This window comes from Coccinella septempunctata, chromosome 3, assembly GCF_907165205.1.
Source record: "Coccinella septempunctata chromosome 3, icCocSept1.1, whole genome shotgun sequence".
NCBI lineage: Eukaryota > Metazoa > Arthropoda > Insecta > Coleoptera > Coccinellidae > Coccinella > Coccinella septempunctata.
In genome coordinates this window covers 17,421,192-17,448,615 of record NC_058191.1, presented here as the reverse complement: position 1 = coordinate 17,448,615, position 27,424 = coordinate 17,421,192, and the positions used below count along the sequence as shown (strand labels likewise).

Genomic DNA, 27,424 nt, shown 5'->3' with positions numbered 1-27,424 from the left:
TGATAAATAGAACTTATTCTTTTATTCATTGACCATCAAAATTCGATCCAAATCTCGAAACTCTACACAATTTTTGAACTGAGATATACGTATTGAGTTTCATTCAGTTCGATAATTCAGATAGGAATTCATATTTCTGTGGTCAATTTGGCAAAGTGTGATATGAATTTCTCAAAAACCGTTTGATCAATTCGACCCAAATCTTGTAACTTCACATAGTTTTCGAATTGAGATGAACATGTTGAATTCCATATCGATAGTTCTGATAGGAATTGAGATTTCAGTGGTCAATTCGGCAAAGTGTGATATCAATTTTCTATAAACTGTTGGATCAATTCGAGCCAAATTTTGAAACTGTACATAGGTTTCGAATTGAGTTGCATATTGAGATGCACATGTTGAATTTCAGTTCGATAGTTCAGATAGGCATTGAGATTTCTGTGGTCAATTTGGCAAAGTGTGATATGAATTTCTCAAAAACCGTTTGATCAATTCGACCCAAATCTTGAAACTTCACATAGTTTTCGAATTGAGATGCACATGTTGAATTTCATATCGATAGTTCTGATAGGAATTGAGATTTCAGTGGTCAATTCGGCAAAGTGTGATATCAATTTTCCATAAACTGTTGGATCAATTCGGGAAAATCTTGAAACTGTATATGGTTTTCAAATTGAGATGCATATGTTGAATTTCAGTTCGTTGATCTGATAGAACTGAAAATTTCGTAGGTCGTCTCGACAAAGTTCGATTTCAATTCCTAAGGAAAGGTTGGATCAATTCGACCCACATCTCGAAACTGTACAAAGTTTCCGAATTGAGATGCACATGTTGAATTTCAGTTCGATGGTTCAGATAGGAATCGAGATATCAGTGGTCAATTCGGCAAAGTGTGATATCAATTTCTCAAAATCTGTTGAATCAGTTCGACCCAAATCTTGAAACTACACATAGTTTTCGAAGTGAGATGGACATGTTAACTTTCAGTTCGATAGTTCTGATAGGAATTGAGATTTCAGTGTTCGATTCGACACAGTATTATTTCTATTCCTAAGGAAATATTGGAATAATTCGACCCAAATCTCGAAACTGTACACAGTTTTCGATTTGAGGTGCACGTGTTGAATTAGAGTTCGATAGTTTAGATAAGAATTGAGATTTCAATGGTCAATTCGGCAAAGTATGATATGAATATCTCGAAAACTGTTGGATCAATTCGACCCAATGTAACGGGTTTGGTCGGGAAAAGGATTAATCTCGAGCGCCAGCTATTCTTTCAATCAAGGGAGAAATAGCAAACCCACCCAGGTACCTACTAGTCGGAGACAGAGTTGGGTTTATCTAAGGTGGTAGCGATAACAAGTACTTTAAAACCGAATTTATTACAACAATCTAAATTACAGTGAACTATACAGTTATTTTCAAGTCAAGAAATATATTCAGCTGATGACCAAGTTCAAAAATAAGGAAAACAGAAATGTAATAACTTGTCACGGTGATCAGAAAGTGAAATCAATGAACTAAAGAATATTCAAATCAACTATATTCAGTCAAACTATCAGGTATTAAAGAAAGCAAACAATTAATAGCAGTCACTTTGATTCCTTCTGAGACAATAACGGATGTACGGGGTTTACACAAAATTTACAGCAACCGGGTGTCTCAGAAAGATCCAAGTCTCTGTAATCGGTTAATTTAGCAATGGGTTTGATCCCGAGCACCTCCAGTGATTTTCAGTGTACAGGCCAATCAGAATTTGAAACTATTCAATTAACGGGACGGGGTTGATACAGGTGAAACACAATGCAACAATTTACAGGATAACGGGGTAGTTTATCGTGGTCTCTCCGTGGCAACCTTGGGTGTACACGCCAAGCATTACCAGTAGAAAAACTTCGAGACTTCTGCCGATTGGTTTCTGTCACCAGATAGCCAGGCGAGAGAAGTCTGCGGTAAACGGGAAATCTACACGGAACACAACAGGGGTAGTACGGTATAAGTTATTGCGGTCTTTCTGTGGCAACCTTGGGTGTCACACGCCAAGCATTACCAGTAGAAAAACTTCGAGACCTCTGCCGATTGGTTTCCGTCACCGGATAGCCAGGCGACAGAAGTCTGCGTTAAACAGGAGGATTAACAACAAGGATTAACACAATTTAACAAATAAAAGAATGCAACTTTGAATCACGAAGTATGCGGTATCAAGAAGAGACTTACAGTTTGTTCCGGTACGGTCACACCACCACTTAGCAGAAAAAAATAAAGAAAAGCAAAGGAGAACTTTAATACGAAGACAGACTTAATTAAAGCGGAAATGAATTAAAGAATCACGAAGAAATCAAGAAAAGAATCACTATCGAATCAAGACTGAAAACAGAATCGCAGAATGACTACCGAATGAATAATAATGAATTAATAACGAATGACTACCGAATGAATAATAATGAATTCTGAATAATCTTCGTCTGGTGGTGCGGTCCTATTTATTAACTCTCCAACATGTGGACGGTCACGTGATCAAAATTGCACTCAAATTTCGGAATTCTCGAATATTCTCCCCAGAAGAAATATTCTCGGCGGCGGTTATCTCTTTATCGGTAAAAGAAACTGTCGTTATCTGCAATCCACGTTGTTTTATACTGAATTCGGTGTGTTTTTGTGGACGGAAAAACAACGCCGAATGCAGAAAGACACTTTTTCTTTATTTTGAATTCTTACGGCGGATTAATGATGGAAATTTCAATTATACGGAATTTGAATTTATTCATCAGGATTCTGAAAAATATTTCCAAAATGAAACGGAACAACTATATTGAAACTGAAATCTCCATCAGACGGTGTTGCATTGTTTCAACTGGAAAATTCAGGGAAACGGATATTTAAAACGAGGCTTGATTTTTATTGAAAAACAATCAAGTATCGTTACATCCCCCTCCCCTGGGAAAAATTGAAGTTGCGTTGAAGACACAAGTTCAATTTAATAAGGGGTAACTGGCCCATCAAAAAAAAAAAATTAATCGGAAATTCAAATCGGTTAAGTGCTCGCTATCTCACCCTTACAGAGTTCTCATCCTTATCTAAACAGTACAATAGAAGTGATATCCGGATCTGCTCACAGGTGTAGTTCAGTAATCGTCCGGTAGGCGCTCCTTCCATGTATAGTGGTTCCCTCCTATCCATGATCCATGATCCATACTCTGCGCTCTGCGTTATGCTCCGTGATCGGTGTCGTCCCTAGCTATGGACCGAAGTGCGTGTGATCTTTGATCCGATTGTCGGTAGACGTTTGACATAACCTATTCCGTGGCACTCTATGACTGTCGTTGGTTCGGTGGTATCTGTCAGAAACAACGTGCTTTTAGTGGAATGAAATTACTCCAGAATCGGGAAATGAAATCGACGGCAACATAAAACGGTGAGTACTCCAAATCGATTGTTCCATTTCATATTAACGGTTGGATTTTAGAGAACTATCATTCACGATGAAATGGGCTGATGAGGCATCTTCAACGTCGACCACTTGTTGGCACTGTTTCCTTGGATGTTGGTTCGGTGTATCATTTGACTACGAAGACGGGTCAAGCAGGTGAGTTTCGAATATCCCCTTCATCAAACAAAAGTCCTTTCGATTAGTACTTCAAGTGGGAAGAACCATTCACTAACTTGTGTTCTCGTTGTAGGTGGAAATGTACCCAAGCTTGAAATCACTCGTTGTTGGAGGTGAGTTGGACCCTCTCAAAACACTGGAGGTGGATGTGGACATTCACTGTGTGCCAGAATCTTGTTCGGAGTTGGAACGTAATCCTTGACGGAGGAATGGTGGAGGCTCTCTGATCCGACAGTCCCCGCTAGGTAGGTTAACAGCTGAACTTTCAGTTAAATCTTGTTGGAGTAATTGATATCCTAGAACAGACTTAATTGCCACATAGGTTATGTTTTAACAGTAGAACATTGACAGTATACAGAGCTTTTTCCAGTTTTCTTGGGTAGAATTAAATTGAACAGATCACGGATATGCACTTTCACCTGTATCGGTGTTACAATTTCATAGAAAAAGTTACACAGGAAAACAGTAGTAGAGAACTAGATACAATTCAGACTATTTATCCAGTTTTAAGGTAGTAGATAATCAAAGCCGTTGCTATGCCTCAACTGCCTCAATCCAATAGAGGATAAACACATAAATCCCAGCACGATAGAGTACGAGAAGAAAACCGACCAAGAGATGAACGGTTTATAGGCAAATGCCCGGAACCAAAATTCAAGAAGCAGTAGGGTTTTTAGTGGGTCTCGAGCTCAGGAGAGTGAGAAACCCCACACTGTTCCCCCTCAAGAGATGAGGGTGGTTCGTCTGTCTTGCAGATTTTCCCCCTGCTACACCAAAAAAAAAAAAAAAAATAACACTTTGGATTTCTTCAAATAGTGGGACCGATATTAGCCAAGTTGACGGAAATTTTACGGGCGAATGGTTGGTAAATTATTGCTAAGGACTTGAAATTGAAAGTTTCCTGCGCAATCTCGAGGATTTCAAAGTTTTTTATTTGTACCAATTATTGGGTTCATCATTGCATCGTATTTCGGACGAATGCGATATGGAAAATAGGCTGATATGTCATTTTTGACGGACCGAAACAATTCTTCCCAGACTTGCCGAAGTCGCTCTTGTCAAGGTATCCATATACAGGGTGTGGCGTAATGAATGGATAATATTGAGCCTGGGGGTAGAGGACTCTATGGCGGTTCAGAAAAATATATTTTACGTTCGGTAAAAGGGGTTTGGTTTTCGAGATATTGGAGATTTTCGAAAATTCAAGAGAATTACACCCTACGCCACTCGTTTTGCAGGCAAGACTCCAAATGAAGGAATTTTTTCAAACTGTTTTTTGGATAGTATTCCTGGATAGATGATCTATCGAATGTAATTCATTATTTTTGAGGGGCATGAATAGTTCTTTATGAAAAAAAGAAGTTATTATTCCGAAAGTTGAGTCTCCTTGATCGAACAATTCATGATAAATAGAACTTATTCTTTTATTCATTGACCATCAAAATTCGATCCAAATCTCGAAACTCTACACAATTTTTGAACTGAGATATACGTATTGAGTTTCATTCAGTTCGATAATTCAGATAGGAATTCATATTTCTGTGGTCAATTTGGCAAAGTGTGATATGAATTTCTCAAAAACCGTTTGATCAATTCGACCCAAATCTTGTAACTTCACATAGTTTTCGAATTGAGATGAACATGTTGAATTCCATATCGATAGTTCTGATAGGAATTGAGATTTCAGTGGTCAATTCGGCAAAGTGTGATATCAATTTTCTATAAACTGTTGGATCAATTCGAGCCAAATTTTGAAACTGTACATAGGTTTCGAATTGAGTTGCATATTGAGATGCACATGTTGAATTTCAGTTCGATAGTTCAGATAGGCATTGAGATTTCTGTGGTCAATTTGGCAAAGTGTGATATGAATTTCTCAAAAACCGTTTGATCAATTCGACCCAAATCTTGAAACTTCACATAGTTTTCGAATTGAGATGCACATGTTGAATTTCATATCGATAGTTCTGATAGGAATTGAGATTTCAGTGGTCAATTCGGCAAAGTGTGATATCAATTTTCCATAAACTGTTGGATCAATTCGGGAAAATCTTGAAACTGTATATGGTTTTCAAATTGAGATGCATATGTTGAATTTCAGTTCGTTGATCTGATAGAACTGAAAATTTCGTAGGTCGTCTCGACAAAGTTCGATTTCAATTCCTAAGGAAAGGTTGGATCAATTCGACCCACATCTCGAAACTGTACAAAGTTTCCGAATTGAGATGCACATGTTGAATTTCAGTTCGATGGTTCAGATAGGAATCGAGATATCAGTGGTCAATTCGGCAAAGTGTGATATCAATTTCTCAAAATCTGTTGAATCAGTTCGACCCAAATCTTGAAACTACACATAGTTTTCGAAGTGAGATGGACATGTTAACTTTCAGTTCGATAGTTCTGATAGGAATTGAGATTTCAGTGTTCGATTCGACACAGTATTATTTCTATTCCTAAGGAAATATTGGAATAATTCGACCCAAATCTCAAAACTGTACACAGTTTTCGATTTGAGGTGCACGTGTTGAATTAGAGTTCGATAGTTTAGATAAGAATTGAGATTTCAATGGTCAATTCGGCAAAGTATGATATGAATATCTCGAAAACTGTTGGATCAATTCGACCCAATGTAACGGGTTTGGTCGGGAAAAGGATTAATCTCGAGCGCCAGCTATTCTTTCAATCAAGGGAGAAATAGCAAACCCACCCAGGTACCTACTAGTCGGAGACAGAGTTGGGTTTATCTAAGGTGGTAGCGATAACAAGTACTTTAAAACCGAATTTATTACAACAATCTAAATTACAGTGAACTATACAGTTATTTTCAAGTCAAGAAATATATTCAGCTGATGACCAAGTTCAAAAATAAGGAAAACAGAAATGTAATAACTTGTCACGGTGATCAGAAAGTGAAATCAATGAACTAAAGAATATTCAAATCAACTATATTCAGTCAAACTATCAGGTATTAAAGAAAGCAAACAATTAATAGCAGTCACTTTGATTCCTTCTGAGACAATAACGGATGTACGGGGTTTACACAAAATTTACAGCAACCGGGTGTCTCAGAAAGATCCAAGTCTCTGTAATCGGTTAATTTAGCAATGGGTTTGATCCCGAGCACCTCCAGTGATTTTCAGTGTACAGGCCAATCAGAATTTGAAACTATTCAATTAACGGGACGGGGTTGATACAGGTGAAACACAATGCAACAATTTACAGGATAACGGGGTAGTTTATCGTGGTCTCTCCGTGGCAACCTTGGGTGTACACGCCAAGCATTACCAGTAGAAAAACTTCGAGACTTCTGCCGATTGGTTTCTGTCACCAGATAGCCAGGCGAGAGAAGTCTGCGGTAAACGGGAAATCTACACGGAACACAACAGGGGTAGTACGGTATAAGTTATTGCGGTCTTTCTGTGGCAACCTTGGGTGTCACACGCCAAGCATTACCAGTAGAAAAACTTCGAGACCTCTGCCGATTGGTTTCCGTCACCGGATAGCCAGGCGACAGAAGTCTGCGTTAAACAGGAGGATTAACAACAAGGATTAACACAATTTAACAAATAAAAGAATGCAACTTTGAATCACGAAGTATGCGGTATCAAGAAGAGACTTACAGTTTGTTCCGGTACGGTCACACCACCACTTAGCAGAAAAAAATAAAGAAAAGCAAAGGAGAACTTTAATACGAAGACAGACTTAATTAAAGCGGAAATGAATTAAAGAATCACGAAGAAATCAAGAAAAGAATCACTATCGAATCAAGACTGAAAACAGAATCGCAGAATGACTACCGAATGAATAATAATGAATTAATAACGAATGACTACCGAATGAATAATAATGAATTCTGAATAATCTTCGTCTGGTGGTGCGGTCCTATTTATTAACTCTCCAACATGTGGACGGTCACGTGATCAAAATTGCACTCAAATTTCGGAATTCTCGAATATTCTCCCCAGAAGAAATATTCTCGGCGGCGGTTATCTCTTTATCGGTAAAAGAAACTGTCGTTATCTGCAATCCACGTTGTTTTATACTGAATTCGGTGTGTTTTTGTGGACGGAAAAACAACGCCGAATGCAGAAAGACACTTTTTCTTTATTTTGAATTCTTACGGCGGATTAATGATGGAAATTTCAATTATACGGAATTTGAATTTATTCATCAGGATTCTGAAAAATATTTCCAAAATGAAACGGAACAACTATATTGAAACTGAAATCTCCATCAGACGGTGTTGCATTGTTTCAACTGGAAAATTCAGGGAAACGGATATTTAAAACGAGGCTTGATTTTTATTGAAAAACAATCAAGTATCGTTACATCCCCCTCCCCTGGGAAAAATTGAAGTTGCGTTGAAGACACAAGTTCAATTTAATAAGGGGTAACTGGCCCATCAAAAAAAAAAAATTAATCGGAAATTCAAATCGGTTAAGTGCTCGCTATCTCACCCTTACAGAGTTCTCATCCTTATCTAAACAGTACAATAGAAGTGATATCCGGATCTGCTCACAGGTGTAGTTCAGTAATCGTCCGGTAGGCGCTCCTTCCATGTATAGTGGTTCCCTCCTATCCATGATCCATGATCCATACTCTGCGCTCTGCGTTATGCTCCGTGATCGGTGTCGTCCCTAGCTATGGACCGAAGTGCGTGTGATCTTTGATCCGATTGTCGGTAGACGTTTGACATAACCTATTCCGTGGCACTCTATGACTGTCGTTGGTTCGGTGGTATCTGTCAGAAACAACGTGCTTTTAGTGGAATGAAATTACTCCAGAATCGGGAAATGAAATCGACGGCAACATAAAACGGTGAGTACTCCAAATCGATTGTTCCATTTCATATTAACGGTTGGATTTTAGAGAACTCTCATTCACGATGAAATGGGCTGATGAGGCATCTTCAACGTCGACCACTTGTTGGCACTGTTTCCTTGGATGTTGGTTCGGTGTATCATTTGACTACGAAGACGGGTCAAGCAGGTGAGTTTCGAATATCCCCTTCATCAAACAAAAGTCCTTTCGATTAGTACTTCAAGTGGGAAGAACCATTCACTAACTTGTGTTCTCGTTGTAGGTGGAAATGTACCCAAGCTTGAAATCACTCGTTGTTGGAGGTGAGTTGGACCCTCTCAAAACACTGGAGGTGGATGTGGACATTCACTGTGTGCCAGAATCTTGTTCGGAGTTGGAACGTAATCCTTGACGGAGGAATGGTGGAGGCTCTCTGATCCGACAGTCCCCGCTAGGTAGGTTAACAGCTGAACTTTCAGTTAAATCTTGTTGGAGTAATTGATATCCTAGAACAGACTTAATTGCCACATAGGTTATGTTTTAACAGTAGAACATTGACAGTATACAGAGCTTTTTCCAGTTTTCTTGGGTAGAATTAAATTGAACAGATCACGGATATGCACTTTCACCTGTATCGGTGTTACAATTTCATAGAAAAAGTTACACAGGAAAACAGTAGTAGAGAACTAGATACAATTCAGACTATTTATCCAGTTTTAAGGTAGTACGGTTAGTATTTGTTAATCGTTATTCATCTTAAATATTCTGAATACAATATTTAAAGCAACGGGTTGTCTCGGAATCTTGTGAATTCACAGAATAATTTATGTAACGGATTTCAAGCTGTGCTTTGCTCTGTCTACAGGATGTACCTTTCAGAAACACAGACAGATGACAATTTATATCGTTTTGACATGTCGGCGTTGCTGAACGGATTGGCTATATCTAGATGAATTTGACCATTTGATAATGTTTTCCAATTGTAATTGCAAAGCTTGAACGGTATCATGAATCCATTCAATCCACTGAACAAAATGTAGAAAGAAAGTATTGTTTCTAGTTAGATGACATGGTAGATACTGATTTGTTCGGTGAACTGAATAGGATATGAAATCTTATACGGTGACGGTTGCTGTCAGGATATTGACAAAGGGTTTGTCAAATCAACGGTGGGATGGTTAACGGAACAGTAATTATTAAAACGGAATTTCACATGACTGGGGATCATGTTTAATTAATTAACGGGTTGGATTTTACTACGGTGTCAGGTTACGGAATAAAACATGTTTCGAGTTTTAAACGGTTTATTAGTCGGTCTTCTCTTTACAGGATCCCACTTTGGGTCCACAACGATGGCAGGGGCGGAGTGCTAGCTCTTCGCTCGTTGGCAAACGGCCTCCCAGTCTTTCCAACGTAAGTGGCGGTTCGTCGGTCGTTGATTGCGGTTCAGCTGGTCGGACAATTTTTGGATGGTTTCTTCCCCGGGGTTTGGTCGGTACGGTTGTATGTTGTCGACGGTCGGAGTGGCAGGGGCAATTTTTAGATAGAGTTCCCAGGCGTCCGCACCTACTGCAAAATAATATTGCCCTACCGGTACATTCCGTCCTGTTATGCTGTCCTTGTCCACAGCGCCAACACATACCCGGGCGGATTTCGAGGAACACATCTGGGCCCATGGTCCCCACGGTACGCTGGGCAGGCGGTCGTCGGGTCGGAACTTCCATGTTCTCTTCATAGGCGGGTCTCTTGACCTCGGATGCAGCGGAGGTACGGTGGTCCCTTTTTTGTGCTGTATATCCTTTTCTCTTACGGTAATTGGCCGACGGCGGCGGTAGACGGGCTGACACCTCGGGTGGCGGCGGTGCAAGGCTTGTGGTGTGCTTGCCTAAGGGTCCTAACGGATGTGGTATAGGTTTTGGTACTTTCCACTCCATACTCGCCAGCGGTGTTCAATCTGGGGATATAAGAGGGATTTGTTAACACCCCTGGATGAGGTAACAGACTTAACATGTTTATTAGTAAGACGGTTACAGACGGGCATATTGCCTTACGGTTGTTGTTCCCTCAACTGGGTGGAACCCAGATTCGTCGGACTGATCCCGAGGGAAAACGGAAACGGTGACGGGTACGGCGGTGCTTTGGTTCGCCGGGGTGGACGAGAGCTGCCACCCTTTTCTTCACAGAAGCGGACCACTTCCGGAAGTCCGGTTGTTCTTTCAGTCGGGCCGCCAAACTTGGAGACAGCGGTATGGGCTCGACTGGGACAGGCCCTTCGGCGGCCGGGATATTGGGCGGGGATGACGGAGACTCGGACATTGGAGGTATCGGCATTAACGGTGGCGGCACGGGACTCAATGGGGGTGGCATAGGAATTAACGGTGGTGGCATGGGAATTAACGGTGGTGGCAAGGGAATTAACGGTGGTGGCAAGGTGGGACCCGTCCAGACCCCCATACTCAGTGCCGCGCCGGCTGTAGCCCAATCCCACTGCCCCGCAGGTCGCCGAAGGATCGGATCGGTCTTAAGCAATCCCTCGATGAACCACCGGACAGGGGAGCTTAAGCCCGCCAGCTCCGCACCGGAGTATCTATCATCCGGTTGTGGGATCAGACCGGTGGCCACATATCGGGCCACCAACCCGAGTGCCCAAAGGTCCACTCCTATACCATATGGGTCTCCTCGGTGTTGTTCCGGGGCCCAGTATAAACTGGTGCCAACCAGATCGGTAAGGAGGCCCTGCCCCGGTTCCAACTTACAGGCCAATCCCAGGTCGGCCACCACATAACGGTCGCCTCGGTGGAGCACATTTTCCGGTTTTATGTCACGGTGGACAATGTGCTCTCGGTGACAGGCGGCTATTCCCTCCGCCACTTGACGCAGTATTCGGAAGAACCCCGACACTGTCGCCCTTGGTCCTTTTTCGTCTATCAGGTCCCAGAGGTCCCCTTGGTATAAGGGCATTACCATGTATATATCCGGAGGGGATACCAAGGCCTCATTTAATTTCACCACGTTCGTGTGGTTGATGCCCTCCAGGAGCTGTACCTCCCTGATAGCGTCCGCGCTGAAGGGTACCATCTTCACCGCAACGGTCTCTTCTCGGCCCCTCCGCCGAGCCTGGAAAACCCGGCCAAACCCCCCTTCGGCCAGCTTCCGGTCGATCTTGTACAGACGGTGGAAAGTTGTCATCTGAAACGGTTTGCTATACAGCCATACATACGGGTTAGACGACAACAATGGTTCTGATTGGCTGTACGGTGGAAGAAAACAGAGCAACGAACGCCCTCGAATCAACGGTTTGGGCTAACGGCATCATGATAGACGGTCCTGTTAAACTTACGGACTAACGGTGAGGTGAGAACACCTTTATTATGAATGAAACGGTTTTAAATCTTTAATGTGGATGTTGGTAACCTTCTTACCCTGTTCATCTTTCAGATCATACACTACAGGAGAGACTACCTTAATAACGGTATACGGTCCGGCGAATTTTGCAGCCAGTTTAGCTGCGAAACTGTCGACAGCGGATGATAACGGATTTGTGCGACGGAGAACTTTGTCACCTACATGGAAGCGAACTTCTCTACGGCGTAGGTTGTAATGATGAGCCTGCTGTTCAAAAGCCCTGTACAAGCGAGCTTGCACGAACTCATGTGCTTCCTGTAGGTGCCGGATTTGTTCTGTACGGTGAGTCATGTCTCTATTTACTTCGGTTGGGTTACTGTTTTCCTCATTTTGGGCTTTTGTCGAATAAATCGCCCTAGGGACATTTAGTTCCCTACCAAAATTCAGAAAAGCCGGAGTAAACCCGGTAGACTCTTGTTTAGCGGTGTTAATAGCAAAAACTAATTCCCCTAACTTTTCATCCCAGTTTCTCTGATCGGATTCGCAAAATTGTGCAATCATAGTTTTTAGTGTTCGATTCGCTCTTTCTACCGGATTACACTGTGGCGAGTACGGTGGGGTAAATCTGTGAGCTATATTCAGTTCCTGAAGGCTGTTTTCAAATAACTTACTATCATACTGTACTCCATTATCGGAGATAACAACGGACGGACATCCATATTTCAGGATGATTTGTTCGTATAACGCAGAATAAACGGTTTTGGCTGTAGCTTTTCGCAACGGGCGGCACTCGATCCACTTCGTGAAGCGATCTTGCATGACCACAATGTAAGAATTACCTTTTTTACTTCGGGGTAACGGTCCGACGATATCTGTAGATACTTCCCTGAATGGTGCATCTGCCATCCTGTGTGGTTGCATCTTCCCAGCAGTTTTCTGTTGCGAAACTTTGCAGTTTCTAACATATTTCGCAATGTCTCGGAACATACCAGGCCAGTAGTAATTCCGGGCAATCCTGGAACTTGTCTTGGCGATCCCCATATGTCCGGCTAGTTCCGAATCATGATTCTCCTTCAGTACTTCGGAACGCTGTTCGGTGGGTACGCATAATTTCCAGGGTTGTCCAGTTCCAATTTCCGTGAAGTCTGATGCATCCCAAAAATGTCGGAACAGTTTCCCATCGATTATGGCATAATCTGGGAAATTTCCTGGATCCTTCTGAACCTCTTGTAGTTTCCTGTTGTACCATCGGCAGTGAATTTCCACTTCGGCCAGGTATATGGAATCTACGGACGGTAAGGGATTCCGGGACAGACTGTCAGCAAGTTTATTCAGGGATCCCTTACGGTACTGTACTTCAAAATCAAACTGTTGAAGAAAAACGGACCATCGAGCAATTCTTCCCGACGGTGATTTTATAGAATTTAACCATTTTAAACTCATATGATCGGAAATGACTGTGAAATGGAATCCCTCTAGGTACGGACGTAATTTCTCTATGGAAAATACGATGGCGAGGCATTCTTTCTCGGATACTGAATAGTTTTTCTCGGCTGGGTTTAATGTGCGACTAACATAGGCAATTACCCTTTCTTCTCCATCTATCACTTGTGTTAGAGCTCCACCTAGGCCTGTATCACTGGCGTCTGTTTGTACCACAAACGGTTTGGTGAAATCCGGACAAGCCAATATCGGTGACTCAGTCAACTTGTGTTTCAGGATATCGAAAGCCTTCTGCTGGTCTTCTCCCCATTTCCACCGTTGTTTCTTCTTGAGCAGCAGGGTTAGCGGAGAAACTACATTGGAGAAATTCTCGATGAATCGACGGTACCAGCTCGCAACACCCAGGAATCGGCGTAACTCTCGGACGGTCTTGGGAGCAGGAAATGACACTATGGATGCCACTTTATCCGGATCCGTACAGATGCCTTCGGAAGTGACGACATGTCCCAGGTACTTCAGAGACTTCCGGACAAACTCACATTTGTCGGGATTGAGACGTAAGTTGGCTTCCCTTAGTCGTCTGAATACTTCCCTTAAGTTCTCCATGTGTTCTTCAAAGGTTTCCCCTAGAACGACTATATCGTCTAGATAGGCAAACGCTTTGGGTTCCATTTCGGGACCGATTACGGTATCCAGGAATCTCTGGAACGTGGCTGGGCTTGCGTGTAAGCCGAATGGCATAACGGTGAACTGAAATAGTCCTCTTCCCGGGACCGTGAAGGCTGTAATAGGCCGGCTATCCTTTTCTAACGGTATTTGCCAGTATCCCTGTTTCAAGTCAATCGTCGAAATGTATTTGGCTCTGCGTAATTTGTCCAAGATTCCCGAAATATACGGCAACGGATACGCATCTTTAACGGACACTTCGTTGACTGCTCGAAAATCGATACAAAACCGGTATTTACCGTCCTTCTTTTTAACTAACACAACAGGTGAACTCCACGGCGACTTAGAAGGCTCAATAACTCCCTCAGCCAGCATTCGATCTACTTCCTGGTTGAAGATTTCCTGCATCTTCGGATTCTGTGGCCGGTATCGCTGTTTAATCGGTTCTGTCCCAGGTTTGAGTTTGATTTTGTGTTCTATCAGTTTCGTGGTGCCGGACAGCTTCTCGAACTCCTTCATTTCTCTGGCGAGAAAAGCGTCCAACTTCTTTTTCTGTGCCTTGGTCAGTTCCAGCAAGTGTTCGCCAGTGGCGTGTACCTCCACAGTTTTTCCCACTTTAGGTGTTGGTTTGGAGATTAGTCGGCCTTCCAGATAGCACTCGGCGGTGCTAAGGTTAAGGGAAAAATTGTACACTCCCAGTACGTCCATTCCTAGTATGAGGTCTACCGGTAAATCAGATACCAACAAAAACTTTATGTCGGTCAAAGAATAGTCAGCGATGTGTATGGCGGTAGTATAAAGTTCCGGCGTCGCAGTATACTGACCATTGGCAACTACCACAAAACCATCCTCAACGGGTTCTCCCGTAATTCCTTTGCGTTCGCATTGTTCTGCCACTTTCTGACTGATGAAACTCCTCGTGGCTCCGGTGTCAATCAGTGCATTGTAGCGCTTCCCGGCTACCTTTACTTCCACCAGCGGACGGTTGTCGTTACACACGGTCGATACCATAGGAGTCAGCGTCCCCGGAGATATGGTCGACCCCTTCTCCATACCTCCCTTTAGTTTTCCGGGCGGCATGGACAATCGCTTGAGCGAATGTTTTTCCTCTGGCAACGAGAACAGAATAACCTCGGTCGTCCTCGACATTCCCGTCGCATGTGGCCGTATTCACCACATCGGAAGCACTGTGTTTGGAAAGATACTTTCCTCGTCGGTGGATCAGTCCGGTTTCCCTGTGTTTCCTGTCGGTCTCTTTGTTGGTTTGATCGTCGTGTTGGTATAGGTGATGGAGCTCGGTTGGGTGAACCTGTATTTTGCTTGTCGACTCGTGCCGTTGGTCGATCCGGTCTTGGCTGGGTGTTTCTAGGCGGTGACGGCGGTGTTTGTGGTCTGTTGTGACCTACTGGTACTGGTGGTTCTGAGTTTCCTGATATGTTTTCGGTGTCCAAGGAGAAACTGGCCTGTTGTCGGTTTTGTTGGACCGGACGATACGTCAGGTGGGGCTCGTCAAGAAGACCTGGTTTCGACGGTGGCCTGGTGTACTGGCTCATTTGCCACTGTACTAACTCGAAAACCTTTCCTTTTCGCAGGAGCTCATCATAGGTGTTAGTGTCCTGGAATGCTAAGGCCTGTTGTAGGGTCGGTAACAGCCTCTGCCTGATGATTCGGATTTGTTCCGATTCGGTTGGTCTACTGTATGTTAGCTTCTGGAACAAATTCTGCATTCGAGTGACGTACATCAGCAGCTTTTCATCAGGACCCTGCGTTCTCCTTTTTATTTCTTCCAACAGGTTCTCCTCATAGTTCACCGGTAAAAATGCTTCCTTAAGTTGCTCCTTGAAATCCTGCCAGTTCCTGAATGTACCCCTCCTGGGAATGAACCAATCCCTGGCATCCTTCCGCAGTAGTTCATAAACTGACTCGAACACTTGTTCTAGGGGCACCTTACGAGATTCGGCCAATCTCTCCACCTCCTCGATGAAGCCGCTCACACTACCTGTGCCACCAAATGAAATATTCCATTTGTGGACGGGAATGGTTGGCACCGGTGACGGTCGAGGTTCCGGCTCTAATGGTACTCTCTCTCTGGTCATGGTCCTGCCAGAGCTCACACAAGATGCAGGTAAGTGTGGAAAAGATACTCTACGGGTAGAATTAATCCATCTTCTTGGTGTCGGACCTTCAGGTGATGCTGTCCCACAGTCCTGTGGCTGGGTGACAGGTAATGCCGGTATCTGCCGCAGTAATGCTGTACATGTCCGCCTTGTCTCGTTCATGACATGTTCTAATGTTTTATTCCTTACAGGTGTACCAGGATGTGAGACACCAGCAGCTATCGGAAGATTGACCCCATCTCCAAGATCAATCAGGGATGTTTCAGCTCTTTCCGGTTGGATCGGGGACATCCCAGGTGAACTGGGAACCTCCACATCCAAGAGGGACCGTTCCTGCTGACTGGATGGCTGTCCACGGGTGTTGCTACTACTCAGTTGCTCCAGCGTCTCCAAGGCCTTAGTTGTAGTCGCCTTCAGTTGTTCGATCAGTTGTAACTGTGCTTCATTGGAAGTGACAATAAAGTTCAGTCTTCCCTGAATGTGTGTTAATCTTGTGAATATTCGCGAAAATTCGTTAGTCGCATTAGCGTGATTGAAATTCTGAAGTGCTTCCACTAGATCGGTGAGTTTATTTTGGCAAATGTCGATATCCAGTGTGGGGTTCATTGATGTGCAAGGCTGTAGCGGTATGTCTGACTGTAACACTTGTCGTAGTAGACTCCGCTTTGTCATCACAGTGCTTGGTATTGACTGTCCTCTCAGTTCTAGTTCATAAGTCAATTCATCACTGAGCAGCCTGTTCACATCCATGTTCAATGACATATAGTTCAACTATCTTGCCACCCGACTCACGATCCAGTAACTCACACTCAATAAGTTCGATGCCCGGTATGAAATAATGTAAAGTTAAAGTTCAAAGCTAACACACGGAATAATTCAACACTGGTTATAATGTTTCAGTATCACTAAGTCCGATTAAATATCACTGTCACTAACGCCCGGATGAACAACTAACTCAATAAAATTCACTGAAGCTCGGATGAATAATCAATTCAAAAAAAAAAAAAAAAAATTTACTAAAGTCTGGATGGATAATTGATTCAACAAAATTCACCAAGGCCTGGATGAACAATTAACTCAATAAAATTCACTGAAGTCCGGATGAATAATCAATTCAAAAATTTACTGAAGTCCGGATGGATAATTAATTCAATAAAATTCACTGAGACCCGGATGAATAATTAACTCAATAAAATTCACTGAAGTCCGGATGAATAATCAATGTCCAATCGAGGAAGCACCTATTATTCTATCACTCACTATTTATCGGTCACTTGACAGCTCACTGTTAACCTAACACTTGTTCGAAGAAATAGGTTACCCGCCAACAAAATATTTCAGACCAAGTCCACTATCGGTTTTAACAGCCAAGAAAATTATTTCGGTTCAAGTTCACTTACAGTTTTACCTTTCTGAAGTTATTTTCGGTTCAAGCTCACCTAATTCAAAGGGAATAATTCACCAACAGTGTATCAACGGTTTCAAATAAAATAAAGTAATCAGAGAAACAACAAGTCCAATGCGGTTATAATCACAATAAACTATCAGAGTTATAATGAACACCTGTCAACCAGCAAATAAATCAAAGGGGGAAAGGGAAAAGAAAACACAGTCAGTTTTATTATTCAAGTGAAAATCATAAGCGTGTGAAAATCACAGGCGGTGAAAATCATAAGTCAATTCAATATTGTGCGGTTATCAGAAATAGCTGGTTAACTGTTCGGTTCTGTTTAAGGTTACCAGTGATGTTCTATTATAACTCAAGATAGGTTAACTCAACACAATCAGCAAATCGCTCACTCAACTGATCTAAATAAATTATATTTCAGAAATATAAGCCGGATAAAATATTTCCTGCAAGTCAACAGCTGAATAAATTGGTTTGTATGGTTCACCGTTCAAAACTATTCTCCTCGGTTAGATAAAAAAAAAGAAGTTATTCCAAAACTGAACCCGGTTTTAAGAGTCCCAACGCTCGGGCGTCAATTTTGTAACGGGTTTGGTCGGGAAAAGGATTAATCTCGAGCGCCAGCTATTCTTTCAATCAAGGGAGAAATAGCAAACCCACCCAGGTACCTACTAGTCGGAGACAGAGTTGGGTTTATCTAAGGTGGTAGCGATAACAAGTACTTTAAAACCGAATTTATTACAACAATCTAAATTACAGTGAACTATACAGTTATTTTCAAGTCAAGAAATATATTCAGCTGATGACCAAGTTCAAAAATAAGGAAAACAGAAATGTAATAACTTGTCACGGTGATCAGAAAGTGAAATCAATGAACTAAAGAATATTCAAATCAACTATATTCAGTCAAACTATCAGGTATTAAAGAAAGCAAACAATTAATAGCAGTCACTTTGATTCCTTCTGAGACAATAACGGATGTACGGGGTTTACACAAAATTTACAGCAACCGGGTGTCTCAGAAAGATCCAAGTCTCTGTAATCGGTTAATTTAGCAATGGGTTTGATCCCGAGCACCTCCAGTGATTTTCAGTGTACAGGCCAATCAGAATTTGAAACTATTCAATTAACGGGACGGGGTTGATACAGGTGAAACACAATGCAACAATTTACAGGATAACGGGGTAGTTTATCGTGGTCTCTCCGTGGCAACCTTGGGTGTACACGCCAAGCATTACCAGTAGAAAAACTTCGAGACTTCTGCCGATTGGTTTCTGTCACCAGATAGCCAGGCGAGAGAAGTCTGCGGTAAACGGGAAATCTACACGGAACACAACAGGGGTAGTACGGTATAAGTTATTGCGGTCTTTCTGTGGCAACCTTGGGTGTCACACGCCAAGCATTACCAGTAGAAAAACTTCGAGACCTCTGCCGATTGGTTTCCGTCACCGGATAGCCAGGCGACAGAAGTCTGCGTTAAACAGGAGGATTAACAACAAGGATTAACACAATTTAACAAATAAAAGAATGCAACTTTGAATCACGAAGTATGCGGTATCAAGAAGAGACTTACAGTTTGTTCCGGTACGGTCACACCACCACTTAGCAGAAAAAAATAAAGAAAAGCAAAGGAGAACTTTAATACGAAGACAGACTTAATTAAAGCGGAAATGAATTAAAGAATCACGAAGAAATCAAGAAAAGAATCACTATCGAATCAAGACTGAAAACAGAATCGCAGAATGACTACCGAATGAATAATAATGAATTAATAACGAATGACTACCGAATGAATAATAATGAATTCTGAATAATCTTCGTCTGGTGGTGCGGTCCTATTTATTAACTCTCCAACATGTGGACGGTCACGTGATCAAAATTGCACTCAAATTTCGGAATTCTCGAATATTCTCCCCAGAAGAAATATTCTCGGCGGCGGTTATCTCTTTATCGGTAAAAGAAACTGTCGTTATCTGCAATCCACGTTGTTTTATACTGAATTCGGTGTGTTTTTGTGGACGGAAAAACAACGCCGAATGCAGAAAGACACTTTTTCTTTATTTTGAATTCTTACGGCGGATTAATGATGGAAATTTCAATTATACGGAATTTGAATTTATTCATCAGGATTCTGAAAAATATTTCCAAAATGAAACGGAACAACTATATTGAAACTGAAATCTCCATCAGACGGTGTTGCATTGTTTCAACTGGAAAATTCAGGGAAACGGATATTTAAAACGAGGCTTGATTTTTATTGAAAAACAATCAAGTATCGTTACACCAAATATTATATTAGTTTTCATGATTTTTTGATCGGATAGCTTGAAAGAAATCGTGAATATTCTGCACCTGAAATTATTCGGCAAAATTGCTGACCGTCAAATGATTTTTAGAATTCGGCACTTATGTGATAGCATTTTCAAAAATATTTACATTTTCCGAAAAAAATTACCTACCGTGTTCGATGAAAACATCTTGTATGACATCGTATCTCTAGCGAGTGGAAATCTATAAAAGTAATACTTGATAGAAAATTCTAGAGGCCCTGAAGAGGACCGGATTCAAATTTTTTTCCTTCCAAAATTATATACATTTCACTTTTTTTTTTTTGGGAGACGTTACTTTCTTCGGAGCCGTTACTGATTTGACCGTTTTTGGTTTCGGTGCTTTGGGCTTCTTCGTCGGCGATTTGTTTGCCTTCTTAGCTTTCGAGGGAGATTTCGTTAATTTTGACTTCTTTTCTTTCGCAATTGCCGCTCTCTTTTTCGACCTACTCACTGTAGATGTAGACCTGGCAGGTGATGTGTTCTTCTTGTCGGCTGCCATTGTAGGTGATGCATTCTTATTTGCTCCATCGGCCGACTTGACCAATTTTTTCGCAACTTTCTTCGACGCGTTTGTTGTAGAACCGCCAGCGGCCAATTTGAAAGAACCAGACGCTCCTTTTCCTTTGGTCTGAATCAAGGAACCGGACTGTACAGCGGTCTTAAGATATTTTCTTATGAACGGTGCAAGTCTTTCAGAATCGACCTTGTGATTCGAACCGATCTATTTCTTGATAGCTTGCAACGAGGATCCGCTCCTTTCTTTCAATCCTTTGATGGCACTATTAACCATATCGGAAGTTGGGGGATGGCTGGGTTTGACATGTTTTGACCTTGCTGAGGTTTTTTTCTCAGCTTTTTTTAGCGTCTTACCAACAGCAGTGGCGGGCGTAGTTGCCTGTTGCATTTCAGACTCGGAAGTTGAAAATGTCATTGTTTAACCTTTACACTTTAGATTTCTTCTGATAGTGGTACCGATATTAGCGAAGTTGACGGAAATTTGACGGGCGATTGGTTGGTAAATTATTGCTAAGGACTTAAAATTGCAAGTTTCCTGCGAAATCTCGAGGAATTTAGAATTTTTTATTTGTACCAATTATTGGGTTCATCATTGCATCGTATTTCGGACGAATGCGATATGGAAAATAGGCCGATATTTCATTTTTGACGGACCGAAACTATTCTTCCCAGACTTGTGGAAGTCGCTCCTGTCAAGGTTCCCGGATATTCTTATCATAAGTTATTATTTCGAAATTTGAGTCTCCTTGATCGAACAATTCATGATGAATAGAACTTTTTCTTTTATTGATTGACCATCAGAATTCGTACACAATTTTTGAACTGAGATATACGTATTCAGTTTCATTCAATTCGATAATTCAAATAGGAATTGAGATTTCAGTGGTCAATTCGGCAAAGTGTGAAATCAATTTCACAAAAATTGTTGAATTAATTCGAGCCAAATCTTGAAACTGTAGATAGTTTTCGAATTGAGATGCATAAGTTGAATTTCAGTTCGTTGCTTCTGACAGAAAGGGAGATTTGAGGTCGATTCGATTGATTTTGATATCAATTCCTAAGAATCTGTTGGATCTATTCGATCCAAATCTCGAAACTTTACTTATTCTTGAATTGAGATATACGTGTTGAGTTTCAGGTCGATAGTTCAGATAGGAATTGAGATTTCTGTGGTCAATTCGGCAAAGTGTAATATTGGGGTGTAAGGGGAAAGGATGCGTTTTATAGCCTCTCCTCTCAAATGCCAACCTCACCTACTCGCGGTGCACCCTTTTCTTACGAACGAGGCTCTGGCGACCGAACATGAGCAGTATAACTCTGTTTTCCACAATTACGTAGCCTAAACATTGGCTCGAGCAGGAAATGGCTCTCTGCGTTGCTCAAGTTACGTCTCAGACCTTGTCGTCTGGATACCTGTGCCACAGGATAATCTAGTCGTAGCCGCAACCAAAGTTGCACTGACAGCGTTACCAGTGCAGCTTTTGAACACCTCCTAAGGCAGCTCCTACAAAAAGATGGATCAGTCGAACAGGACAAAATTCGTATCCGGAGGTAAAATACCCTCCCATTCGGATCTCCGGGGGAGGGTGCCTGAGCGAGTGAATCATCGAACAAACACCAATGAAAAGCACATAGCTTTTGCAGCATGGAACGTCAGAACCTTGCTAGACAATCCCAAGGCCGACCGACCAGAGAGGCGTACTGCCCTAATCGATAAGGAACTGCAACGAACATCCATTGCAATAGTTGCTTTAAGCGAAACACGCTTTTCGGACGAAGGTAGCTTGGTAGAACAAGCGTATACTTTTTTCTGGAAAGGCTTGCCGGAAGGCGAAATCAGACAACATGGCGTAGGCTTTGCCATTAGAAACGACCTGGCCCCCAAACTTACCGAAAATCCAGTTGGTATCTCAGAACGTTTAATGACCCTACATTTTCCTGCAGCGAATAACACGTTTGTGAACATCATTGCAGTATACGCACCCACTTTGAACTCCTCTGACAACTTAAAGGACACTTTTTACGAAACACTCGTTGCTACATTAAGTAAAATCCCAAAACGGGAACGAATTATTCTCCTTGGAGACTTCAACGCTAGAGTGGGCAGAGGTCAAGACTCAGAACTATGGCCGGGAATAATAGGGAAACACGGCACAGACAGCATCAATTCGAATGGAGAACGTCTGCTGGCTCTTTGTGCAGAACACAATCTGTGTATAACGAACACCTATTTTATTACGAGACCCAATTCAAGGGGGACCTGGCGCCACCCGCGCTCAGGGCATTGGCATACCCTCGACTATGTGATCGTGAGAAGGAAAGATCTGAAAGAGGTGTTGGTCACTAAACCCAGAGCAGATCTGGAGTGCTGGACTGATCATAGGCTGGTAATCTCGAGAATGAAAATCTCAATGCGCCCAAAATACCAACGCAAGCCGAAGTATCTAAGAGGGCGCCTTCAAATATCCAAACTACAAAACCCTTCTACAAAGGACAGATTCACAGCTGCCGTCAAAGATAGCCTAACACCACCGGATTATAACGACGACATTGAGACTCATTGGCTCCGTTTCAAGTCATCCCTCACAAATACAGCGAAAGAAATACTGGGCACAGAACGCTCCCGAAAATCCCCAGACTGGTTTGCCGACAGCGAAACTCATATCGCACCCCTTTTGGACGCAAAACACAAAGCGATGAAAACCGCAATTAACAAGCCTGGCGATGTTGCAGCCCAAATAGGTTTCATAAAGATAAAACGCGAGGTCCGTCAAGAAATAAGAAAAATCAAGGACAGCTGGTGGAAAGAAAAAGCTAGGGAAATACAAGCTTACGCCGATAACCATGACTACAGGCGTTTTTTCGAAGCTATTAAAACTGTTTACGGTCCAAGCAGAAAAGCTAGCTTTCCTATAAGAGATGCTCATGGTGCTATTCTAACTGATGATAGAAAAATTCTCGAAAGATGGAAGAAGCATTACTCACAGGTCTTGAATCAAAATAACGACTCGTATTTATCCATTTTAGACCTGCTTCCCGCGTATAGTCCGATGACATCGCTTGATGACGAAATTTCAATGTCGGAAATCATAAGCGTGATTAAAAATATGAAAAATGATAAGTCACCTGGTCTAGACGGCATTCTGGCGGAGATATTCAAAGCCTTGGATGAGGACATTGTCAATAGTCTCCTAATACTATTCCGCAAGATCTGGGAACAGGGAGATGTGCCACAAGACTTCAGAGACGCTTTAGTTATCAACCTCTATAAGAACAAAGGCGATACGTCGAATTGCAACAATTACAGGGGCATATCGTTGCTTAATGTGGCCGGTGAAATTCTCTCGAAGATTATGGCTAATCGTCTGGTTCCACTTTTAGAGAAGCTTTTACCTGAATCCCAGTGCGGCTTTCGACCAAATCGAGGTACGGTGGACCTAATTTTTACACTGCGACAGCTACAAGAAAAGGCCCGTGAACAACAATCAAGGATTTATACAGCCTTCATCGATTTAAGCAAGGCATTCGACTCGGTGAATCGGAGAGCGCTCTGGAAAATCATGGCACGTCTAGGAGTACCCGAAAAATTCCTAGCAGTGTGTAAAAGCCTTCATACCAACAACACCGCTAGAATACAGCATAATGGCTCTACAACCGACCATTTCTCAACCAACTCTGGAATAAAACAAGGCTGCGTATTAGCGCCTTTGCTGTTCAATATTTTCGCCATAGCTGTATCCATAATTGCTGACATGAGCATGCCCGTAAGAGGTGTTGGGATAAGATTCAGATTTGATGGAGGCCTGTTCAACCTGAAGCGCCTCAGAGCAAAAACCCGTACCAAGTTTATCACGGAACTTCAATATGCAGACGACTGTTCACTCATCGCTAGCAGCTCAGAGGATCTACAGATAATGATGGACACCTATAAACATATATACGAAGCTTTAGGCCTTAGACTCAATATTGACAAGACCAAAATCCTGGTAAGTCCGCCAGCAAGCCTTCAAACAGATATCAGCCTGGACAATGAAACTCTAGAACAGGTCGAGCAGTTAAAATACTTGGGAAGCTTCATAAATACTAGGGCTAACCTTGACACGGAAATACACAACCGTATCAATTCGGCATCACGGGCATTCTGGAAGCTGAAGGACAAAGTGTTCCAAAATCACCACCTCAATCTGAAGACCAAGACAGCTGTTTACAGAGCAGTGGTCCTCTCAACGCTTCTTTACGGAAGCGAAAGCTGGACTCCCTACAGGCGACATATTAAACAGCTTGAACAGACGCAGCAACGTCATCTAAGACAGATAATGCACATCAGATGGTTCCACAAAGTTTCGAATGCAGAAGTCTTGCAGCGCGCGAGTTGTACTACAATTGAGACTCAAGTAACGAGGGCCCGACTCAGATGGAGCGGCCACATTCTGAGGATGCAAGACACAAGACTCCCCAAAATAGCTCTATACGGCGAACTCACTGAGGGAGCTCGGAAACCAGGAGGCCAGTATAAGCGGTTTAAGGATACACTACATCAATCCCTAAAATCAGTTAATGCTAATCATAACTTGGAACAACTAGCGTTAGACAGATCACAGTGGAGGTCTTTGGTCCACAGTTACAATGGAGAATCGAGAAGGATACAGCGGCGGCCAGATCTGGTTGGAGACTATCCATGCCCTGAGTGTGGAAGGATCTGCAGGTCACGGTTGGGTCTCTTCAGTCATAGGAGGGCACATAGTCGCAACTAGCACTAAGAAGTAACAAGTCTGTTCGAATTTTTTTTTTTTCTTTTTTTTTTGTCTTCTTCTTTTTGTAGATTTATTCCCGTTAACGGGATACAGCAATGAATGAATGAAATGAATATCAATTTCCCAAAAACTGTTAGATCAATTCGAGCCAAAACTTGAAACTATATATAGTTGTCGAATTGAGAATATGTTGAATTTCAGTTCGTTGCTTCTGATAGATGTGGAGATTTCGTAGGTCGATTCGACAAAGTTTGATTTCAATTCCTAAGGAACTGTTGGATCAATTCGAACCAAATCTCTAAACTGTACACAGTTTTCGAATTGAAATTCACATGTTGAATTTCAGTTCGATAGGTCAGATAGGAATAAAGATTTCAGCGGTCAATTCGGCAAAGTGTGAAATCGATTTCTCAAAAACTGTTGGATCAATTCGAGCCAAATCTTGAAACTGCACATAGTTTTCGAATTGAGATTCACATGTTGAATTTCAGTTCGATAGGTCAGATAGAAATAAAGATTTCAGCGGTCAATTCGGCAAAGTGTGAAATCGATTTCTCAAAAACTGTTGGATCAATTCGAGCCAAATCTTGAAACTGTATATAGTTTTCAAATTGAGGTGCATATGTTGAATTTCAGGTCGTTGCTTCTCGTAGAAATGGAAATTTCTGAGATCGATTCGAAAAGGTTCGATTTCAGTTTCTGAGGAACTATTGCATTAATTCGACCCAAATCTCGAAACTGTACACAGTTTTCGAAGTGATGTGCACGTGTTGAATTTCAGTTCGATAGTTGAGATAGGAATTGAGATTTCAGTGGTCAATTCGGCAAATTTTATTTTTTTTTTTTTTTTTTTTTATAGCAGGGGGAATCTGCGACCGTGAAAACACGGGGCTCTATCTCTCGCCCAGAGGAACCCATTTCTAGGGAACACTGTGGGGTTACTCACTCTCCTGAGTTCGCGACCCACTAAACCTAACCTGCTTTTTGTTGGTTCCGGGCATTTGCCTATAAACCATTTATCCCTTAATCGGTTGATTTCTTCTTGCACATTGTCGTGCTAGGGTTTTCATGTTCGTCCATTTCGGATATCTCTTCTTAGTATAGTTTTAATAAGTTGTCGTACTCATTTTAATCTCTCCTCATCAATTGAGAAGAGATTAAAATGAGTACGACAACTTATCAAAACTATACTAAGAAGAGATATCCGAAATGGACGAACATTCGGCAAATTTTTTTTTTTTTTTTATGGTGTAGCAGGGGGAAAATCTGCAAACAGACGAACACAACCTCTGCTGAGGGGGAACAGTGTGGGGATTCTCACTCTCTGAGCTCGAGACCCACTAAAAACCCTTAACTGCTTCTTCATAGGTTCCGGGCATTTTGCCTATTAACCAGTTGACTCTTATGGTTTCTGGACTCTCACACGATCATAGTCGTGTTGATAGTTGTTTGCTGCCTATAGCTTTTATAGGTTAAGCTCTTCTTTGGTTACATTTAAATCCTTAACTGATCTCTCGGTCTTCGGTGGTAGGTTCTTGACCTTCTAGCTTCTTCTGTTGGATCGTAGTCAACTAATCTTCGTAGTTCCTCATTTGGATGTTGTTTGGCTTTGTCGAATATCCTTTCCGCCTTTCTCTTCATAAATTCTGTAACTGGTTCCCATTCCAAGTCCTAGTAGATTTGTTTGTTCCTAACAAACCAGGGTACGTCCATCGCCATTCTAAGGAGTTTATTTTCAGTGGCCTGTATTCTCTTGATGTGGGTCTTGGCTGCGAAGCCCCATGCCGCCGATCCATATGTGAGTTGTGGTCGCGCAATAGTTTTAATCATCGTCAACTTGATGTTCTTATTCATATGACTTCTTCTGCCTATGAGTGGATGAAGTTTACTCATTGCGGCTTTTGTTTTATCAACAGCACATTTGATGTTGTTTTTCCATGTAAGTCCTCTGTCAAGCGTCACTCCTAGGTATGTTGCTTAATTTTTCCATTCAACCTCTTGTCCATCAACTTCAAGGTTTTCTTCCATCCTCAATCTTCTCTTTTGCAGTAATATTGCTTGAGTCTTTCTTCCATTGATTTGGATTTTCCATTTGATGCACCATTTGAGTAATTCATCTATGGCTTCCTGCAGTCTCCGGTGTATGATCTCTGGGCGTCGATGTCTGAACGCTATTCCTGTGTCATCTGCGTACAAGGTGAGCATATTCCTAGCATTCTTCGGGATATCATAAACGTATATTACGTAAAGCAGAGGTCCAAGTACCGATCCTTGAGGCACTCCCGCTTCCAATTGTCTGGTTTGAGAGGTTGCTCCATCTATCTTCACATAAAAGTTTCTATTCCTCAGATAGTTCCTTATAATCTTGCATAGCTTGGTCGAATATCCTGCTTTTTTCATCTTGTAGATTAGGCCTTCGTGCCATACTCTATCAAAAG

General features: G+C 42.0%; 3 protein-coding genes and 1 long non-coding RNA gene across 6 annotated transcripts; 2 read left to right on the top strand and 2 right to left on the bottom strand.

The window, feature by feature from the left end:
- The first annotated feature begins 2,834 nt into the window (after positions 1 to 2,834).
- On the top strand, positions 2,835 to 4,085 carry LOC123309868. Its single transcript, XR_006537296.1, has 3 exons — positions 2,835 to 3,415; positions 3,467 to 3,586; positions 3,681 to 4,085. It is a non-coding gene; the product is annotated as an uncharacterized LOC123309868 (long non-coding RNA).
- A 4,409-nt stretch (positions 4,086 to 8,494) lies between these two features.
- LOC123309890 lies at positions 8,495 to 16,457 on the top strand. 3 transcript variants are annotated; one of them, XM_044893189.1, is made up of 6 exons: positions 8,495 to 8,596; positions 8,691 to 8,862; positions 11,846 to 12,094; positions 13,472 to 13,752; positions 15,802 to 15,986; positions 16,170 to 16,457. In XM_044893189.1, exons 4-6 carry the CDS (start codon positions 13,697 to 13,699, stop codon positions 16,316 to 16,318), a joined length of 390 nt encoding a protein of 129 aa, XP_044749124.1. In that variant the 5' UTR covers positions 8,495 to 8,596; positions 8,691 to 8,862; positions 11,846 to 12,094; positions 13,472 to 13,696; the 3' UTR covers positions 16,319 to 16,457. The 3 variants fall into 3 exon arrangements, with proteins under 3 accessions (XP_044749124.1, XP_044749125.1, XP_044749126.1); XM_044893190.1 differs by lacking the exons at positions 8,495 to 8,596; positions 8,691 to 8,862 and adding an exon at positions 11,673 to 11,761; XM_044893191.1 differs by lacking the exons at positions 8,495 to 8,596; positions 8,691 to 8,862; positions 11,846 to 12,094 and having other exon boundaries at positions 13,241 to 13,752.
- LOC123310318 (serine/threonine-protein kinase H1-like) lies at positions 10,472 to 11,485 on the bottom strand. The gene has a single exon (XM_044893783.1). It carries the CDS (start codon positions 11,483 to 11,485, stop codon positions 10,472 to 10,474), a length of 1,014 nt encoding a protein of 337 aa, XP_044749718.1.
- Positions 16,458 to 19,837: 3,380 nt separating the features above from the next.
- LOC123310316 (histone H1B-like) lies at positions 19,838 to 20,647 on the bottom strand. Its single transcript, XM_044893782.1, has 3 exons — positions 20,504 to 20,647; positions 20,012 to 20,437; positions 19,838 to 19,882 (listed from the first exon to the last, which is right to left on the bottom strand). Exons 1-3 carry the CDS (start codon positions 20,645 to 20,647, stop codon positions 19,838 to 19,840), a joined length of 615 nt encoding a protein of 204 aa, XP_044749717.1.
- Positions 20,648 to 27,424: the final 6,777 nt, after the last annotated feature.

Bases quoted from the DNA above. Each gene is read 5' to 3' on its own strand.
- LOC123310318 (XM_044893783.1), bottom strand. From the start codon at position 11,485: ATGGTACCCTTCAGCGCGGACGCTATCAGGGAGGTACAGCTCCTGGAG.
- LOC123309890 (XM_044893189.1), top strand. From the start codon at position 13,697: ATGTCCCAGGTACTTCAGAGACTTCCGGACAAACTCACATTTGTCGGG. The intron at 13,753-15,801 runs GTAAGTTGGCTT...CACTTGTTCTAG, and splicing joins ACATTTGTCGGGATTGAGAC to GGGCACCTTACGAGATTCGG. The intron at 15,987-16,169 runs GTAAGTGTGGAA...TATTCCTTACAG, and splicing joins AGAGCTCACACAAGATGCAG to GTGTACCAGGATGTGAGACA.
- LOC123310316 (XM_044893782.1), bottom strand. From the start codon at position 20,647: ATGACATTTTCAACTTCCGAGTCTGAAATGCAACAGGCAACTACGCCC. The intron at 20,438-20,503 runs GTTAATAGTGCC...ATCAAGAAATAG, and splicing joins ATCCCCCAACTTCCGATATG to ATCGGTTCGAATCACAAGGT. The intron at 19,883-20,011 runs GTAACGTCTCCC...TCCACTCGCTAG, and splicing joins CAGTAACGGCTCCGAAGAAA to AGATACGATGTCATACAAGA.